This window comes from Bos grunniens, chromosome X (genome assembly GCF_055505025.1).
Source record: "Bos grunniens cultivar Pamir isolate PY7600 chromosome X, Bosgru_T2T1.0, whole genome shotgun sequence".
Classification (NCBI taxonomy): domain Eukaryota; kingdom Metazoa; phylum Chordata; class Mammalia; order Artiodactyla; family Bovidae; genus Bos; species Bos grunniens.
Window position 1 is genome coordinate 93,049,920 of NC_141194.1, and position 20,521 is coordinate 93,070,440.

General features: G+C 41.0%; 4 protein-coding genes across 10 annotated transcripts in view; all 4 read left to right on the forward strand.

Moving 5' to 3' along the window:
- Positions 1-483: 483 nt before the first annotated feature.
- Positions 484-5,365, forward strand: ARMCX5 (armadillo repeat containing X-linked 5). The gene is made up of 4 exons (XM_086387324.1): positions 484-699; positions 801-872; positions 2,670-2,750; positions 3,087-5,365. The coding sequence occupies exon 4, from the start codon at positions 3,559-3,561 to the stop codon at positions 5,035-5,037; it is 1,479 nt and encodes a 492-aa protein (XP_086243450.1). The 5' UTR covers positions 484-699; positions 801-872; positions 2,670-2,750; positions 3,087-3,558; the 3' UTR covers positions 5,038-5,365.
- Positions 484-20,521, forward strand: part of GPRASP3 (G protein-coupled receptor associated sorting protein family member 3) — a 108,114-nt gene continuing 88,076 nt past the window's right edge. For 5 of the 7 annotated variants that reach the window (XM_086387315.1, XM_086387316.1, XM_086387314.1 and 2 more), the window contains exons 1-2: positions 484-699; positions 801-872. The gene's annotated coding sequence lies outside the window, so the exon portion shown is untranslated. Of the gene's footprint in view, positions 700-800; positions 873-2,669; positions 2,824-20,521 lie in introns of all 7 variants that reach the window. The other 2 variants (XM_086387311.1, XM_086387313.1) reach the window with 2 other exon arrangements.
- Positions 484-20,521, forward strand: part of GPRASP2 (G protein-coupled receptor associated sorting protein 2) — an 84,982-nt gene continuing 64,944 nt past the window's right edge. The window contains exons 1-2 of the mRNA XM_086387306.1: positions 484-699; positions 801-872. The gene's annotated coding sequence lies outside the window, so the exon portion shown is untranslated. The remainder of the gene's footprint in view (positions 700-800; positions 873-20,521) is intronic.
- The window catches only part of GPRASP1 (G protein-coupled receptor associated sorting protein 1), a 57,693-nt gene continuing 37,655 nt past the window's right edge, over positions 484-20,521 (forward strand). Inside the window, exons 1-2 of the mRNA XM_086387305.1 lie at positions 484-699; positions 801-872. The gene's annotated coding sequence lies outside the window, so the exon portion shown is untranslated. The remainder of the gene's footprint in view (positions 700-800; positions 873-20,521) is intronic.

The following is a 20,521-nucleotide window of genomic DNA, read 5'->3' on the forward strand; positions in this document are numbered from 1 at the left end:
CGCGACTGAACTGAACTTTCATGGAAGGGCTTCTCTCATGGAAGGGATGCATAGTTTCAGAATAGACGAGAATTTACCTTCCTGTGTCAGTCTTGAGCCTGTCGGTCCTGAGCCTCTTTCCCGACCTTTACCCACACCCCTAACCCCACCCATAGCTGCGGACCTCGGACTTCGGAGAGCGGAATGTGTAAATCTACATTTTGGTACCTGTCTGCCTCATCAGGTCAGAGCTGATTCACTGACGCCACGTCCCGAAACCTGTACACATTTCAGTTCAGGGGAAAATACTGTAGGTTTGCGGTAGGGGAGCTCTCTAAGAGAAAGGAACTAATACCAGATCCTTTCATTTAGTCGGCTTCTCACCGACCGGCGAGGCTTTCTCCATATCCAAACCTCGCCCACTCCAGCAGCGTAAACAGCCAGGGCGGGCGGGACCCGGCTCGCCGGAAGAGGAAGGAGCGGCGCTATGCAAAGCGTGGTATCACTCCGCTTCCGTAAAGCCGGATCCTCTTCAACTCCCCTCTAGCAGCTCTGGTTGTCTGTGTTGTTTCTTGGGATGAGGCGAGACAAAGTCTGCGGAGGAAATGGTGGCTGTTAAAGAGTTACTAGGAGCGGGTCCCTGAGGTGTCCTCGGGACAAGAAGAAGGAAATACCAAAAAGTGACAATCGTATGCCAATTGCGGTCTTTCATCTGATAAAGTAGGTATCTCGTCCTGAGTCCCAGGTGCCGGGCCCGTCTCCAAACAGTCGGCGCCATTGTCTCATGTCCTTGAGCTCATCTGTCTTTCCCTCTTTCGTAGGTGTCTGCACCCCTTCGAGGCAAGGAAATGAGAAAGCTACTTCTCGTCCAAGCGGAGCAGGTCAATGAAGAGGTGGGCACTGTTTGGGAGTGTGGATACGGGTGTCAGAGGTGAACGTGGGCGATGTGACTTGGTCCTGGGGCGAACGGGGTTGGTGAGAGGGAAAGAGGGACAGTGGTCATTTGCGTGGCATACAATGATAAATGAATTATCTGCTTCTTGCTAGCTTGACTTCCAGACACTGCACCCCGCCACCATGTTTGGGGAGGGAAAGGAGAGTAGTAGCGGCCTCTAGCGGAGGAATGGTGGATTACAGTAATAGGAGGAGGGGCTCCTGCTGTTCGTGAGAGCAGTTGTCTGGAGAGCCCTGGGGAGACTGTGAAAAGAGGTTGTAAGTGTTTGGCCCTGTATTAGAAGAGAGCCTCCTGTCCTGATTACTAGGCTGAGTATTAATAACCAAGTCTCTCCCACTGTCTTTTCATTGGGTCATTGAGTGTGTATCATGCGTTCATTTGTGTAGGTCTGTTTCTACGTTTGTGGTTCTCCATGTTTCTGTAAACATGATCTGTAGGGGGCAGTGAATCTCAAAAGGAGGAGTAAGAAAAAGAAAATTGGCATAACCTCTGTAGAGAGGGCAGTGCTTCGGTGTGGTAGGTGGCTAGGACTAGAGCAGGTAGGGATCTAGGGGTAACTCCTTTCTGCTGGCTTTCCAAACCATCTTCCCTTTTCCTATAGTGTTGAAGAAAATGATAGGCTTTGGGGAGAAGAAGGAAACATAAGAACAAGAAAATAATACTTTTCATTGATTTCCAAAACAATTTCAGTGGTTTGAGCATTCCATCCTTACTACCAGCAGCACAGTCTTGCAGCGATTTTTGAGTTGTCTCTGCAGGGGAATTGTCAGACTGAGAATGGAGCAGAGGAGCTTGGGGCTTGGGGGAGGAGAGGAAGAAAGAAATTTTCGGCAGTCAGGTACTTGTATCCAGAAAGGATCAGTGTCTTAGGTGCTGATATCTACCAAGGACTCAATCTCCATTGTCTTCTGTATCTGTATTTATTTATTTATCTCTGCACTTGTGAGTCTTTGTGTATAGATCTGTCTTTAGATTTGCGGACCTCTCAGTTGTTGTGAAGACTTGTAAATGGGAACTCAGCTTGAAGCTTGGAAATAAGGAGGAAGAGAAATGTGCCCTGTATCTGTTTAGATTGGTGGGAGGGTAGAGTGATTGAGACTAGGGAATTATCTGTCTCTTCTGTTTTGTCAGTTTACTAACCTGTTTGGTCTTCTGCCTGGAGAAGGCAATGGCATCCCACTCCAGTACTCTTGCCTGGAAAATCCCATGGACGGAGGAGCCTGATGGGCTATAGTCCATGGGGTCGAGAAGAGTCGGACACAACTGGGCGACTTCACTTTCACTTTCATGCATTGGAGAAGGAAATAGCAACCCACTCCAGTGTTCTTGCCTGGAGAATCCCAGGGACAGGGGAGCCTGGTGGGCTGCCATCTATGGGGTCGCACAGAGTCGGACACGACTGAAGTGACTTAGCAGTAGCAGTAGCAGTTGGTCTTCTGCCAATTTAGGTGGAAGCCTTCCTAAGCTTTAGAGGTATAGAAGGGTAATACCTGCTTTTGTTACTTCCCACTTGGTTTTCCTAGCCAAGTTCTGAAACAGAGAAATGTTAGGGCAGTTTCTGAAGAGGAATATGATGGGAAACAGGGAGGAGGAGTGGTACTGAATGAAGCAGGGCAATGGGGGAAAGGGACAAGAAGGAGGGAAACACTAGACACACTACAAATGTAGGGACCAGGGACCAAGGTCAGTCTACCAAGAGATCAGTTTTCATATCTTCCTGTTTATTTGTCCATAGATCTGCCTTTTAGGTCTGCTGTGAGTCTTATCATCACTGGAAACAAGGAAAGGAGGAGGAAATTACTGCAGATCAGTGAAGGTTTGTGTGTGTGGAGACTTCCTCAGTAGACCTGTAGGATGAAGTAGTGGAGATCTGCCTGGGTGCAGCAGAGGTAAAGTGCCAGCCTAGGGATTCTTCAGCCTCTCTCACTCCCATCCAACTTTTCCACTCTCCATGCTCTTGTTTTGTGTCTGGAAAAAACATTGATTTTACCTGCAATAGTAGGGAACATGAAATGGAGGAAGAGTTTGCTAATTATCTGCCTTTTCCACTTAGCCCTGAATTTCCATACTTTTCTCTTTCCATGTTGTGCTAATCAACATGGAAAAAAGTTAGAAAAAGACTTAAAGTCCCATTTCCTTCCTCCACTCCTAGGTCCAACTTCAGTGGCAGATCTGGTGGCCTTGGAGTGGCTGAAGACCACCACCCTCCACAGGGCTGTGCTCAGGCACACAGCCATCCTTCCCTTCCCTGAGTGAGCTTCCTCTGCGCGTTGTTTATATCACTGGCAGAGCCTGTAGTTTGAAAGGGGGCTGAGTGACAACTGGACTTTGTATGAAAACACCAACCTGGGAGAGATCTTCAGTCAAGGCTGAGACAGGGGTGGGGATATATAACTTGGCCTCGCCTGTAACTTGGATTGTGATTGACTTTGGTGCTGAGGCAAGGGCAGAGGAGGGCCTGAGGTTGGCCTGAAAGCTGGCATCCGTGGCCCTGCCAACACTAAAGCCAAGGCTAAGGTCCAAGCCAAGGCAGTGGCTGAGGCAGAACTGAAAACAGGACTGGTAACCCAGGCCAAGGCTGGGGATAGAGCAGTGGCCAGGACACAGTGACCTATGCTGAGGCCATGGCTCTGACAAGGCGAGTGAGCAAGATGGAATCTAAGACTAAGACTAGAGTCATGGCTGAGACCAAGGCAACCCCCCTGACAGAACCTAGTGTAGTGTCCCAAACCAAATCAAAGGCCATGCCTATGTCCAGGCTCAGTGCTGTCACCCATTATAAAGTGAAGGCTGGTGCTGGAAGGGAAGCCAATATCGGTTCCAAAGACAACATTGGGTCCAGGTCCCAGAGAAGGAGCAAGGCCAGCATCAAGTTGAAGGCTGGGGACAGAGCTGGTACTGTAACTCAGTTCAGTGATGAGGATGGAAAAAATGTCTGTTCTTGGTTTTGGACTGGAGAAGAGCCTAGTGTAGGATCCTGGTTCTGGCCTAAAGAAGACAACCCATTTCAAGTGTATAAGCCTCCAGCTAAGATCCAGGAAATGCCCAAGCCTACACCCAAACCTGAACTCACTGTAAAGCAAAAAGCAAAAGCATGGTCAAGGGCCAGGTTTTGTGTCCTAGTTCCGGTAGATGGAGGGGAGCAATCCTTACCTCCAGGAGGGAATTGGACTCTTGTTGATACCTTGATTGAAACTCCTCTAGGGATTCGACCTCTGACCAAGATCCCACCGTGTAATGGGCCTTACTTTCAGACTTTAGCTGAGCTCAAAAATCAGGTTAAATGTAGGGAAAAGTATAGGCCCAATCCAAAAACCTGTCGCTGCAAATCATATGTTTTTAGTTTAGAGCCTAAAGAGTTTGATAAACTTGTTGCCCTGCTTAAATTAACTAGGGATCCTTTCATTCATGAAATAGCTACAATGATAATGGGTATCAGTCCTGCTTATCCATTTACCCAAGATATAATTCATGATGTAGGTATTACTGTTATGATTGAAAACTTGGTCAATAATCCCAATGTTAACGAACACCCTAGAACTTTAAATATGGTGGATGACAGCTCTGAGTTTTCTGGAGAACCACAAATAGGAGAGTTGTACATAAATCAAGTTTGTAGGGACATAATCACTTATCCTTTGAACTCCACCATGCAGCTGGATGGATTAAAATTATTAGTGCAGCTGAGTGTAAGGTTTGAGTACCACCATATAATTGTCAATTACATTCTAGATTTCCTCACTTTGTTAAACAAGGGAAGTGTTAAAACCAAGCTTTATGTTTTAAAAGTGTGTTTGCACTTGTCTAAAAATCAAGCCAATACAAGAGAACTGATCAGTGCCAAAGTGTTGTCATCATTGGTTGCACCCTTTAACAAAAATGAGTCAAAGGCCAGTATTCTTAATATCATTGAAATATTTGAGAATATAAATTTCCAATTTAAAAAGAAGGTGAAGCTATTTACCAAGGAAGAGTTCACTAAATATGAACTTATTTCCATATTTGAGGGCGCAAAAGAGTTTGGTCAGAAACTACAAGACTTAGCAGAGCATAGTGATCCTGAGGTGAGAGATAAAGTTATAAGATTAATACTCAAACTCTGAATAGCTGTATGTTCTCACAAAACCTTTAGCAGTTTTTTTGGTATTGTAGTTTGAAACCAATGCAACTTAAAAGTTCAGTATTTATGCTATCTGTGCTGATTGAAGGAGCCAATTTTATGGATACCAAATGATCTTGAGAGCTTGAATGTTTGTTGGTTTTCATTGTGCTATATAAGTTCAGATATTTTTAGTATTTTTGCATTATGACCTGATAATGAACCTATTCATTCTGAGTAAGTTATACTTCTGTGCTTTATATTAACATAAGTGTATTCATTTAATATTTCAATTACATGTGAATAAAGTTGCATGCTAAAACTGGTGAAAACATTGTCCTAGTTCTTCAGTTGAAATCTAGTCAGAGGGATAAAGCACAAATAACAGGATTAAAAAGAGCACAGTCCATGTCTGTAGCAGGGTACAAAAAACAAGTTTATGTTGACAGATCCTTTAGTTTCAACATGTTCAAGAAGGAGAATCACCCTACACAAGAAGACAGGACTGTGTCTTAGCTGACATCTGGGCAGATCTGGGAAAAGGGGTGAAGACATAGACTTTAGGAGTAAAGGGACACAGATGCTTTCTTTCTATTTTTTTTTTTTTACACAGATGCTTTCATTCCAGTCTGAGTTTCAGAACTTGTGCTTAGCCTTTCACATATGATATCTCATCAGGAAGATTTATAACCTTCAAGAAAATTCCTGGTTCTCATCCCCAACTAGCAAAGCCATGTTAGTGTGGTTCTAAAAGGACCCAGTCTCATTGTGTCCTCAACATTCACATGCTCATCTTTGGGGTACCAAGTTTACTGCTTCATCTGAGGCTCCCTCCCCCTGTATTCCTGGGTCTCAGAGGAGTGCCTTTCTAAGGTCTAACCACAGAAATTGCTTCATGGATAATCTCATTTGCCCCATCTTTATGACTGTTCTCATATTTGCTTTTATTTGCTGACCAATGCTTTGGACTTGGTGATTTACACCTATGCTTGATGACAGTGCCTTGTTTGTGCTGATCCCTTTTGATCAGAGCTCAGCTCTATGAGACAGCCACAGGGTACCAAAGTCCTTTAGGAGTGTGTGGTTAGGAAGAAATTAATTCCCCTAATCCCACTATTTTATTTATTTGTACAGTTTACAGAGCTGAAGCCATGTTGTCCATACTACCTCAGCTCCTCCTGTTTATACCTAACAGAACCTAGGTTCTGGTTAAGAGTTTGTGGCATAGAATGCCAGAGTTTAGATTGGGATCTCGGGTCCCCTTTGCCTCTCCTACCTTTTATCTCCTTTGCTGTTATCATCCTCTTTCCTTAACTGCCAGCATTGGAAAATTGAGTATTGGAAAATGCAGTGTACATATACTGGTCTTCCTATTGAATTTTCTCTCTCTCCTTTTTTTATGTGTTTGAGGGGAAGGCTTAAACTGAAAAATCTCTACAAGATGTCATGTGCCCCTAGTTTTAGCAATTATCTTTAATTTCTATTAAGGTCAAATCTGAATCTATCTTATGTATACCTAGGAGTTGAAATGAAGGACAGCCACATATGTGCATTAAGGGTGAAAAAATGCAGGCTGGCTTTTTGCAACATACAGTAGATGATATTTGAAGTTCTTTATAACTTGTTTTTAATTCACAGAACTCCCATAGCATGGAGTTCCATCTGTGGGTGCTGCCTTCAGAATTGGGGATCTTCACAGAACTGTTGGACCAGACCCTTTGGAAGTATTCTGTGTCTCAAATGCTCTATGGAGCACACACTTAAAACAGTTGATAGGTGTAGAATTTTCCATCAGCTAAAGAGAAGGGTGAGTGTAGGGTGTATAGGTGTATCAAAGGAAGAAGCTGATGGTTTCTCCTTGGGTGGGAATTATGGAAGGCAGAATCAGTTTCCAAATTGTTCATTGCTCGTCTCTTGTTTCATCTCCTTTCCTGGAAAAATAATTCAAGCAAACCCATGTAGTATCAGAGCTGATCCAGATACTACTTATCTCAGTATGTTGCTGGCTGGGGGTAAAACTCAGTGTAGATTTCTCATCTTCCCTGTCATTAAGTAAAACAAGAACTCTTCCTACAACGCAACTGGATCATTAGCATCTACTGACCCTTTGCTGTGCCCTTAATTTTAAAAGAGGGACTTTCAGAGGAAATCCATCTACATATCACCAGATTCCCTAGCAAGGCTTTCAAGGCACAATATCCTTCATGATCTTTCCACTGTCTGCATTATATGCCACTACATGACCTGCATTCAACCTACAGGGTACTTCAGGTTCTCTGAAACACCTTAGGTGAGAAATCCTGGTCCACAACTAACAGTTCTTCCCTCAGTGAACCAGTGATCAAGCACAAAAAAGCTTTTAGAGAAGAGGCACACTCATCCTTCAGTTTTCATAACAGATTATTTCTTCTGAGTCAAAACCAGTCTGATATGAAAAACAAAAACTTCTGTTGCTGTCATCCCTTGGTATATAAATCTTAAGTGGATAAAAAACCAAAGGAAATGACTCAAAGGTTGTACCTTTTCCATTTGAGATTCCTGTTAAAGTAATGTGATTTTTCTGGTATACCAAGAGCAGTGGTAGGAACTTTTATGATTTACATAAATCCATTAATGTTATTATATATGTAGTAAAGTTTCAAAATATAATATTAAAATTCCCAAAGATAGCCTAGATGAACAACACAATTAATTCCCTCTCTCTCTTCATTCTGCAAGAAACATGGCTCCATTGTACAGGAAAAAAATATTTTCTTTTTGGGGACTGTTGTGGCCACCCCTCAGAGATGAAATACATTATCACTCTAGATTTTGTTCAGATGCTGGTATTGATAATGTCACATATGTATACACACCAAGACAGTATAAAAAGTTATTACTCAATAATGAGGCTTTCTGGGCAGAGCAGGGTAGCTCCCAGGCAGGTCTGAAAATGGCTTAAGAGAATAGGACAAGAATATGACCTTTGAGTTTTATGGTAGCTAAGGGATGGGTTCAGATTGAGGGTCCTGCAGATGGTTTGAACTTTTGCCAGTGCCTAAGGAGGGAGCACCTTGGCTTTCTGATTAGCTTGCCCAGATGTGGGGCAGAGGGGGAAGATATCAACTTATTCATATGTGGAGCAGAGGAGAGGGAGGGGTGAGGCTTAAAACCTATCAAGTAGTCAAAGTTAAAAAAATGAAGTCAGCCTTTTTATTATAGGAACTGTAACATACCAGCTTTTTTTTTTTTTTTACCGGTCATAACTTAAAGCATATACATATAAGTTTCTATTGTGATTGAAGCAAAAAATCATTTTTGGTTAATCAAACTTCCCTGAAATAGCTTTGTTCTGGCATCTTTGTCCCCAGAGCTCAATCTACCAGAATATCCTAAGAGTTACAATGATTTAATAAACCAGTGACATGGATATCTTGAGTAACTTAAGTGTTGACTCCACTACATCAGTAACAGGATTTGATGAATAATATAATGAATAAGAAGTATTTTCCTTAAACACTTCTCAGAGCAAAACCATGAAACTTACTTAGTTTGGCTTTAAAATTAGCAACATGCTTCAAATGATGCCATTGGTAAATTAGAAAGACAACTCATAGGATAGGAGAAAATACTTGCAAATCATATATATGATATGGAACTTGTATCCAGAATATATAATGAACTCTTGCCACCCAATAAAGACAAATAAAAAGCAATTAAAATGGCAAAGGATTTGATTAGACATGTTTTCAAAGAAGATATGTAAATGTCCAATAAACACATGAAAATATGCCCAACATCTTTAGAGAACTGCAAATCAAAACCACAGTGAAAGCATTTCACACCCACTGGATGGCTATAATTCTTTAATAAATGGATAATAGTGTTGGCAAGGATGTAAAAAGTTTGGAACCCTTGAACCTGCTGGTGGAAATGTAAAAAGTTGCAGCCAACATACAAAACAATTTGGCAGTTTCTCTAGTGTGTGTGTTAGTTGCTCAGCCATGTCTGACTGTTTGGGACCCTATGGACTGTAGCGCACCAGGCTCCTCTGTCCATGTCCAGTATTCTCCAGGCAAGAATACTGGAGTGGATTGCAGTTCCCTTCTCCAGGGAATCTTCCCGACCAAGGATCAAACCCAGGTCTCCTGCATTTCAGGCAAGTTTTTTACTGCCTAAGCTACCAGGGAAGCCCAGTGTACCATGTCTTAATTACGTAACACCCAAGTTTGAATTAATATCAGCTTAGTTTCAAGAGTAAAAGTCTGCCCTTACTGCTCAATTTCCCTCTTTATGTTATTGTCACAAATTAGATCTTTATACATATGTCCATTAGTACAGATTTTTAGTTATAGTTTATGCATTTGGCTTTTAAAATACAGTATAAATTTATCCATGTTGTGACAAATGGCACGATTTCATTCTTTTTTTTAATTTATTTTTTACTGAAGGATAATTGCTTTACAGAATTTTGCTGTTTTCTGTCAATTTCATTCTTTTTTAAGGCTGAGTAATCTGTGTGTGTGTGTGTGTGTATCTTCTTTTTCCATTCATCTGTTGATGGACATCTAGGTTGTTTCCAAATTTTGGTTAATGTAAATAATGCCGCAGTGAATATAGGGTGCATATATCTTTTAAAGTTAGTGTTGTGTTCTTCAGTTAAATTATCAGAAGTGGGGTTGCTTGATGGTATGCCAGTTCTATTTTTGATTTTTTGAGCAACTGTTTTCCATAGTGGCTGCACCAGTTTATATTCCCACCAGCAGGTGCAAAAGGGTTCCCTTTTTTTCCACATCCTTGCCAACATGTTACTTCTTGTCTTTTTGATAACAGACATTCTAACAGGTATGAGGTAATATCACATTGTGGTTTAAATTTGCATTTCCCTGATGATTAGTGATGTTGAGCATCTTCTCATGTGTCGATTGGCCTTTTGTATGTCCTTTAGAGAAATGTCCATTCAGGTTCTGTGCCCGTTTTTTAATCTGATTGTTCATTTTTCTTTTCATATTGAATTATGTGATTTTTTAATAATTTGGATATAAACCCCTTATCAGATATATCATTTACAATTATTTTCTCCTATTCCATATCTTGTTCTTTCATTTTGCTGATGGTTTGCTAGGTGAAATAAGTCAGAGAAAGACAAGTACCATATGAGCTCACTTATATGTGGAGTCTAAAAGACAAAAGAAACAAAACGGAAACAGAGGGAGTTCTCTGCTACCCTAGTGATTAGGATTCTGGGCTTTCACTGATATGGCCCAGGTTAAATTCCTGGTTGGGAACTGAAATCCCATAATCTGTGCAGATGGAAAAAAAAAAAAAACAACAAAAACTAGAAAACATAAACAGACTTACAGAGAGCAAACTTATGGTTTCCAGAGGGGAGGAAGGTGGGGGGTATCATGGTGCAGTAGGTGAACAAATCGTACAATATTTATTATTTGTGTCTGGCTGCTTCATATATTTTCAAAGTTCATCCTTGTAGCATGTATCAAAATTTTATTTCTTTTTACAGCTGAATAATAGTTCGTTGCTGGTATATACCACATTTTGTTTATCCATTCATCTGTCAATGGACATTTTGGTTGTTTCCAATTTTTGGCTGCTGTGAATAATGCTAAGAACATTGGTGGCACAAATATCTGATTCAGTCTTTGCTTTCAGTTATTTTGGTTAAATAACTAGAAGTGGAATTGATACATCATATGGTAATTCTGTGTTTAATTTTTTTGAAGAACTCACATACTGTTTTCCACAGTGGCTACATCATTTTTCATTCTCATCAGCAATGCACATGGGTATCAATTTCTCCACATCCTTGCCAGCATTTGTTATTTTTCTGTATAGTACCCATCTTAATGTGTATGAAGTGGTATCTTGTGGTTTTGCTTTGTATTTCCCTAATGACCAGTGATGTTGTGCATCTTTTCATGTGCTTATTGGGCTATTTGCATATCTTTGAAAAAAAAAGTCTATTTGAGGCCTTTGCCCTTAATGAGGGCTTCCTTCATAGCTCAGTTGGTAAAGAATCTGCCTGCAGTGCAGGAGACCCCGGTTTGATTCCTGGGTGGGAAAGATCTGCTGGAGAAGGCATAGGCTACCCAATCCAGTATTCTTGGGCTTCCCTTGTGGCTCAGCTGGTAAAGAGTCCGCCTGCAATGCGGGAGACCTGGGCTTGATCCCTGGGTTGGGAAGATCCCCTGGAGAAGGGAAAGGCTATGCACTCCAGTATTCTGGCCTGGAGAATTCCATAGACTGTGTAGTCCACGGGGTTGCAGAGTCGGACACGACTGAGCAACTTTCACTTTCACTTCACTTTGCCCTTAAAAATAAACTCTTAAAAATAGGGATGTTTGGTCTGTTTTGTTATTGTTGTTGACTTTTAGGAGTCCTTTAAATATTCTTGATATTAACCCCTTATTATATATATGATTTGCAAGTATTTTATCCCATTCTATGGCTTGCCTTTTCACTGTCTCGAAAGGATCTTTTGATACACCTAAGCCTTTAATTTTGACAAAGTCCAGTTTATTTTTTCTTATGTTTTGGTGTTCTATCCAAGAAATCATTGCCAAACTCAATGTCATTAAGTTCTTCCCTATATTTTCTTCTAAGAGTTTCAACGTTTTAGCTCTTGAGTTGGTCATTGATCCTCTTTGAATTAATTTTAGTACGTGGTATGGGGCTTCCCTGGTGGCTCAGATGTTGAACAATCTGCCTGCGCTGTGAGAGACCTGGGTTTGATCCCTGGCTCAGGAAGAGCCCCTGGAGAGGGGAATGGCTACCCAGTCCAGTATTCTTGCCTGGAGAATTCCATGGACAGAGGAGCCTGGTGGACAGACACGACTGAGTGACTAACACTTTCACTCTCACATGTGGTATGAGATAGAGCTCCAAATCCATTCTTTCGCATGTGGGTATCCAGTTTTCCCAACACCATTTCTTGAAAAGAATGTTCATTCCCCATTGAATGGTTTTGGTACCCTTGTCAAAACTCATTTGGCCACATATATGCAAGGGATTATTTCTTGGCTCTTTATTCTGTTTCACTGATTTGTGTTTCTGTCTTTATGCCAGTACCATACTGTTGAGATTGCTGCAGTTACTGTAGTAAGCTTTGTGTGGTATTGTGATTTATAAGGAATATAATTGGTCATTCAGATGACCAAGATATGTTTCTCATATATATTTGGTCTCCATCTACTGTCCCTGGCTCACAGCTCCTGAAACCCTTGAAATTTCCTGGAAAAGAGCAATGAGAACACCTTTTGTGATAATGTTTGGTCTCTTATCCTCAGTTCCTGAAATCCACTTCAGAGCCATTATGGTGAAATACATGTTTTGTTATTCATTTGTTGTTCAGTTGCTAAGTTGTGTCTGACTCTTTGGGACCCCATGGACTGCAGGATGCCAGGCTTCCCTGCCTTTTTCCACCACAACTAGGTTTATGTTAATGAGATGACTTTTGGAAAGCACCAGAGATAGTGACCCATTGCCAGAGGAACCAACCCTGTGATTAGAAGTTGTAATATTCAGTCCAAACCCCTCCTATTACTTCCTGGGAAGGGAGAGAATGTAGAAGTTGAATCAACCACCAGTAGCCAATGATTTAATCAATCATGCCCATGTAATGAAGCCTCGATAAACACCCAAAAGGATGGGATTTGGAGAGCTTCAGACTTGGAGAACACATGAAGATTCTGGGAGAGTGGAGCACTACAAGAGAGCATGGAAGCTCTGCACCCATTCCCCATACCTTGTCCTGTGTAATCCAGCTGGCTGTTTCTGAATTACATCCTTTGATAATAAACTAGTAATCTGGTAGGTAAAGTGTTTCTCTGAATTCTGTAGGTCACTCTAGAAAATTAATTAAAACCAAGGAGGAGGCCATAGGAACCTTTGATTTATAGCCAGTTGGTCATAAGTACAGGTAACAACCTTGGCTTGAAATTGACATTTGAAGTGAAGGCAGTCTTATGGGACTGGGTCCCTAACCTGTGGAATCTGATGCTATCTCTGGATAGATAGTATCATAATTAAGTTTACTTGTAGGACACCTTGCTGACATTTGAGAATTACTTGTTGGTATAGGAAACCACCTCCCCCTCCCCACCTTCTGACACATACACATTGGAAATGGGTTCAGAACTACTTTAGTTAGTATCAGAGAAGTGGGATTTGTTAGAAAGCCCTGGCTCACGTAAACATGTAGTTTGGGAAAAGAAAGGATGAAAAGGTGGGGGATGAGGAACCTTTGATTCGTGATCATACATGGTATCGAGCAACAGCTGTGCTATAGTCTGATACGAAGGGTAAAAGTTGCCAATGGAATTTAGGGATGGATCTGTTGATGAGAAATTAGTAGTCAATCTAAGAAAGGCATGAAAATTTTATTTATGCAACCTGAGGATTATAACTATGGAGGCAGACTTTCAGAAAGTTCTGAAGACTGTCCCATTTGTTAGAGGTCAAAGCACAGTTGTATAGTTTTTGAGACAAAGGATTATATGTCAACTGACATATTGATACAGTCCAGGTCTGCAAGTACAAAGTGAGTAGTGAGTGGGTCACCATGACTCCTTACAAGGTTAAGAAGGAAGGTTATATCCTAGAGAGATCTGATTAGTGCAGATGCACAATACACACTAAAGGGAAGGGAGGAGGCCCAAATGGTCAGAGAAAAATTTTATGTTTACATTTTCTTGTCTTGCCATAAAATTAGAATTTTATTTCATCAGATCCAACTCCTGGGGAGTTGTCTCACTAGATGAATAAGGAAGTGCAGACTAATAAGAAAAAAGGTAAATATACAATCTTGGTAATTATCTGTTAATAGCTAAAGTAAAAGAGAGTGTTAGATCAGACCCTGATGTTAGACCAAGCTCAGATTTCAGTGAGTCTGATCTTCAGTCACTAGCCTCACAGCTGCCTCCACCCCAAGGTAGAAATTATGCAGAGGCAACAGAAAGTACCTCTAAAACCTCTAGTTACTAGGAAGGTAGTCATTGTAGGGGGAGGGCAAAACCAAAACACTGTTGAAACCAGGGGACATTAGTGTGAAGGAGTTGTTTTATTTTGTAGATCAATATCATCAGTCTCCTGAGGAACCTTTACTGAAAAGTATTGTGAGAGCGACTAATTTAGGAGCTGTGTCTTTGGTTTTGAATGCCGCAGAATGAAAGAGCATGTTTGGGTTGGCACAGGACACACAGATCACTATAGAACAATCACAGATGGCTATATGTGATCCAGACACACAGGAAGTTATTCCTGAAGGAACAACTAGCCTGGTAGATGGGATAAAAGTCACTGTAAGGTCTGTTTACCCTGAGAAGAGGACTGCCCATCTTTCTGTATGAATGGAAACTGGATTACCCCAGATGAAGCAGCTGATATGTTTTGTATGCAAACCTTGTGGGACTGGCTTTATGAATACCAGGATATTCACCCAATGAATATACTTGTTACCCAGTCTTGGTAGATGCTATGTTAAAGTGCTCCTTTTGTATGGATACTCTATTGTAACCTTACTGCCACAAAACTGAGGGACAGTTCAAAAAGCCTTATGAAATTTACTGTCTCAGCTTCTTCTCATGGTCTTATTGATGCTAGTAAAAATATTAAGTTATTAACAAGAGAATGGAGAAGGCAGAGAAGAAAATCAAGAGAATGATTTTATCAGGGGAGAAATTTTAAACAGTTAAGGAATAAGATAGGAGTGGAGCGAAGAAGCAAGATTCATGGAACTCATCCTAGCAGAATAGAAATCTTTAGATAGTAATTAAGGAGTGGAATGACAGAGATTTTAATACAGCACTACCAATGGACTTACTGACCCCCCAGCATTAAATAGCCCCAGATAAGTCAGCTCTGTTTACCACAATTTTGAGAAAATTTGAAAGCCAGAAAACAGAAATTACAATGAGAAATCTGACCAATCACTTAGGGCAATAGTAAGACAATCAATATAAGATGGACAAATCTCATATAAGATTTAAGACATATAACATTTTATATGTCTTATATATAAGACTTTATGACTTATAGAGTCCCTTGGCTCTTGCTAAGGATCTAAAGTCTTTTGCATAAGCTTGGATAAAATAGTCAGATGGTGGAGAAAAGATTCCAAGACTCCTTGATACAGGAGTCTACAAACTGGTACCAAAATCCATTGATGAAACCTTGACTCAGGCTGCAGTTAAATTTAGAGAACATATAAGTGTAAGGGTTAATTAAATTATGAAAGTTGGAATGTTACCCAAATCTTTTTTAGGAACGGAAATTATGTCTGACTGGGGGAACGCTTCCCTTACATAGTATTGTAAAACCAAAACCCATTGATGAAGTCCTAATGGAGGCTAGTAAGGGTTGATGAAGTTAAGGTAAAAGTTTGTAGGAGAACTGATATATTTTAACAGGTTTCATGTGAAGTGATTGCATCTTTTTTTTTCCCTTTTTACTTGATTGTATTATGGGGATGGACATTGTATCTGACTGATGAATATTTCCCATACCTAGTAGTGTAAAACAGGAGGCAGGTAAATCCACCCTTCAAGCAGTGTTAATCGGTCATGCTAAATGGGAACCAGTAAGATTGCCTGAGCCAAAACAGTGTAGAATAGAGGCTGAGGTGTTGGTAGGCTGTGTATTAGCCCTATGTGAGGCATATAAGTTGTGTCTGACACTTTTGCAACCCCATGGACTATAGTTCACCAGGTTCCTCTGTCCATAGGATTTCCCAGGCAAGAATCCTGGAATAGGTTGCCATTTCCTTCCTGACTGGGGCTTATGGCAAGAGTCTGTGAGCCTCACAGTGACAATTACTGGCACTTTGGACTAGAAGATTTCCATTTGAGGGGCATTTTACTACCTTGCAATCAGATGAATTGAAGCTACCCTTATGACTGACTGAAGGGCATAAAGTGATCTTGAAACTTGAAATAGCCATAATGTCTAGGATAATGGGACTGGCAGTACCCAGAGGAGTTCCACAGTAAAATGAAAATGGTTGGTAAAAGAACAAGCTGCATGAGTGATGCAAGGATGAGGTACTCCTGAGAGCAGGGGGCCTCTTTTCACTAAGGGCTGACTCTGAAACTGTAAGGTGCTGCTGGATTCTGTTGTAATGTGTACAGTGCCATATAAAGAGCCCTTAACTGACCAACAAAGCGCTCAACTTGTGGATGGCCAGTTTCATGGGAAATGGATAATATTTTAGAAGTGTTTGGGAGGCCAGCACTCCTGATTGAAGAAGGTAAAAATAGATCAGCCTGGTGTGCTGAATTGCATGCCGTTTTCCTAGCAGTGCTGGAATTGAGAAATGGCAAAAGCCCTTATGTTTGGGTTTTTACCTAAACTTGGGCAGTAACCCATGGCCTGGCCATATGGTCAGGTAGATAGGCAATGGAAAACTGGACTATTAAAGGGATGACCATATAGGGCACAGCTCCATGGAAATCACTGGGAATTTAAGGGGGTACATTAAAGTAGGACATATTGATGCTCATCAGAAGAACCCCCTTCCAAGGTTCAGAAGGTGATTGGAACCACCAAGTGGACCTTTTGGTGTGCTTCCTTGAGTTTGCCGCCTGGGTCCATGAAATGAGTGGACATGGGGGAAGGGCAGCAAGGCAAAGATGGGCTGAATCCAGATATATTTCTCTTACACCACCTGAGGCAATGCCAATGAGAACTGCTCTGTATGCCAGCAAAAGAGACAGACTGCAGATGGCTATGTGGCAGATTCACTGGGGGTGGGGGGAGGCCCTGATTATAGTTGACAGACTAATTATAGTCAGACTAATGCTGGTAGCCCTGGGGGCTACAAATGAGTCTTGATAGGAATGCGGGACTAGATATTGACTCTTTACTGGGTTTTGCCTACCCAGTGGTAGATGGCAAATGCTCAAAGTACTATAAGAAAAGATGTTGCACAAGTTTGGACAGTTGAGCATCACTTCTTTAGATGAAGGAACATACAGACTTTACATCACATGATGTCCATCAATGGTAAGAAAAAAAATAACCTCTTTAGAGTCACAGTTTGATAGAGAATTGAAATGGGCTATTAAAATATTGGTTATTTAAAATGTGTGGGTGGGGGCTGGGTAAAGGCATGAAGGGCTGGCTTATGTCCCTTTTCAAGTATGTACTCATTCTCAACTTGAATATGAGTGGGGCTAAAAGAATGTTCCCACAGGATAGATTTGTGTTTTTTTCTGGTGGATCCAGGGAATAGGGAGTAGGGAAAATACTGGTATTCTCTCTTCTCCATATCACCTCACCTTCTTCTTTTCTGCATTACTTATTACAATGGTTTCAGGACCAGGGCTGCAACTACAAGGGCCTGAAACAGGGAAGATTCCTAAGCAAGAAAATGTTTGCCTTTTGTCAGAATTCCTAAGGATATTAGGAGGATATGCCTTCACCCAATCTAGTAAAATTAGGGTTAACAGTGAATACAGCTATACTGCCTATTGATAGCTCACCTATGTAACTTCTGCTCATGTGTAGCCCTGCTTTATCTGACTAAAAGTGAACTGAGGGAGTAGGACTTGCTAGACTAGTATTGCTGCCTACCATTTATACTAGTACAGTGACTGAACCTAACATCCTTTCCAAAGATGGAAAAGTTTGGGTTTCAGTGAAGAGAATGAAAAATATTAGTAACTGAGGGTTAGAAAATGAATAAATGGGTTATGTAATCAGAGAAATTCAGTATTACATGAGCATCTCAAAAGAGGCCCAGAGCAAAAGATCTCTTTTGTCTCTCGGCTCAATTATGCTGAATGCCTGAAATGGTTTACCTGTATATTGCTGATACCACTTCTGCTTTTGGAACCTGACAGGATTGAATAGAAGCCTGCAAACCTGAGTGACCTTGCACTGGGGGACATTTTCTTAAGATTTGATAATGGACTGGATGGTTATTAGTGATTGAATGAGGTTCTAGTAATATGCTATATTTTTTAACATTTTTTACTGTTTTTCTATAAAGGATCTGTGATATATTTGTTATTAAGATGATCAAAATCTATTTCTCATGTATATTTGGTCTTCATCCATGGTTCCTAGCTCACAGGTCCCAAAACCCTGTTAATTTCCTGAGTGATAAGAACAATTGGAGCATCTTTTGTCATAATATTTGGTCTCTTGTCCTCAGTTTGTAAAATCAACTTTAGAGTCATTAAAATACAATGGGTGTCTAATCAGACTTTTTGCCCGTTTAAAATGGATGTTTATTTTTTTATTGTTTTAGGAATTTCTTGAATATTTTAGATATCAGTCCTTTATTATATATGTATTTTAAAGAGATTTATTCCCAGTCCCTGGTTTGGTTTATCATTATCTTAAAAAATTTTTTCAGGGAAAAGTTTTTAATTTTAATAAAGTCCTACATCACAGGTTTTTCTTCCATGGATCATGCTTTCTATATTTAAGAACTTATTGCTAGAAGTGTTGTTAGCAACATGCACAAATCAGTTCAGTTCTGTTCAGTCACTCAGTCATGTCCGACTCTTTGAGACTCCATGGACTGCAGCAGGCCAGGCTTCCCCGTCCATCACCAACTCCTGGAGCTTGTTCAAACTCATGTCCATCGAGTTGGTGATGCGATCCAACCATCTCATCCTCTGTTGTCCCCTTCTCCTCCTGCTTCAATCTTACCCAGCATGAGGGTCTTTTCAAATGAGTCAGTTCTTCACATCAGGTGGCCAAAGTATTGGAGCTTCAGCTTCAGCATCAATCCTTCCAATGAATATTCAGGACTGATTTCCTTTAGAATTGCCTGGTTTGATTTCCTTGCAGTCCAAGGGACTCTCAAGAGTCTTCTGTAACACCACAGTACAAAAACATCTATTCTTCGGCACTCAGCCTTCTTTATGGTCCATCTCTCACATCCATACATGACTACTGGAAAAACCATAGCTTTGACTAGATGGATTTTTGTCAGCAAAGTAATGTCTCTGCTTTTTAATATGCTGTCTAGGTTTGTGATAGCTTTTCTTCCAAGGAGCAAGCGCCTTTTAATTTCATGGCTGCAGTCACCATCTGCAGTGATTTTAGAGCTCAAGAAAATAAAGTCTGTCAATCTTTCCATTGTTTCCCCATCTATTTGCCATGAAGTGATGGGACTTGATGCCATGATCTTCGCTTTTTGAATGCTGAGTTTTATGCCAGCTTTTTTACTCTCCTCTTTCACTTTCATCAAGAGGCTCTTCAGTTCCTCTTTGCTTTCTGCCATAAAGGTGGTGGCATCTGCATATCTGAGGTTATTGATATTACTCCAGGCAGTCTTGTATCCAGCTTGTACTTCATCCAGCCTGGCATTTCTCATGATGTACTCTGCATATCAGTTAAATAAGCAGGGTGACAGTATACAGCCGTGACATACTCATTTCCCAATTTGGAACCAGTCTGCTGTTCCGTGACTGGTTCTAACTGTTGCTTCTTGACCTGCATGCAGATTTCTCAGGAGGCAGGTAAGGTGGTCTGGTATTCCCATCTCTTTAAAAATTTTCCACAGTTTGTTATGATCTGCACAGTCAAAGGCTTTGGCCTAGTCAGTAAAACAGAAGTAGATGTTTTTCTGGAACTCTCTTGCTTTTTTGATGATCCAACAAATGTTGGCAATTTGATCTCTGGTTCTTCTGCCTTTCCAAGAGGTTTCTGCCTTCTAAGAGGTTTCCCTTGTGGCTCAGACGGTAAATCGTCTTCCTGCAATGCAGGAGACCTGGGTTTGATCCCTGGGTTGGGAAGATTCCCTGGAGAAGGAAGTGGCAACCCACTCCAGTACTCTTGCCTAAAAAATCCCATGGACGGAGGAGCCTGGTAGGCTACAGTCCATGGGATCTCAAAGAGTCTGACATGACTGAGCGACTTCTCTCTCTCTCCTGCCTTTTCTAAACCCAGCTTGCACATCTGGAAGTTCTTGGTTCACGTACTTTGAAGCCTCACTTGGAGAATTTTGAGCATTACTTTGCTAGGGTGTGAGATGAGTGCAATTGTGTGATAGTTTGAACATTCTTTGGCATTGCCTTTCTTTGCAATTGGAATAAAAACTGACCTTTTCCAGTCCTGTGGCCACTGGTGAGTTTTCCAGATATGCTGGCATATTGAGTGCAGCACTTTTACAGCATCATCTTTTAGGATTTGAAATAGCTTAGCTGGAATTCTATCACCTCCACTAGCTTTGTTTGTAGTAATGCTTCCTAAGCCCACCTGACTTGACATTCCAGGATGTCTGGCTCTAGGTGAGTGATCACACCATCCTGGTTATCTGGGTCATGGAGATCTTTTTTGTATAGGTCGGTGTATTCTTGACACCTTTCTTAATATCTTCTGCTTCTGTTAGGTCCATACCATTTCTGTCTTTTATTGTGCCCAGCTTTGCATGAAATGTGTCCTTTGTATCTCTAATTTTCTTGAAGAGATCTCTAGTCCTTCCCATTCTATTATTTTCCTCTATTTCTTTGCATTAATCACTGAGGAAGGCTTTCTTATCT

What these genes read in the sequence shown, in the direction of transcription:
- ARMCX5 (XM_086387324.1), top strand. Translation starts at nt 3,559, where the DNA reads ATGGCTCTGACAAGGCGAGTGAGCAAGATGGAATCTAAGACTAAGACT.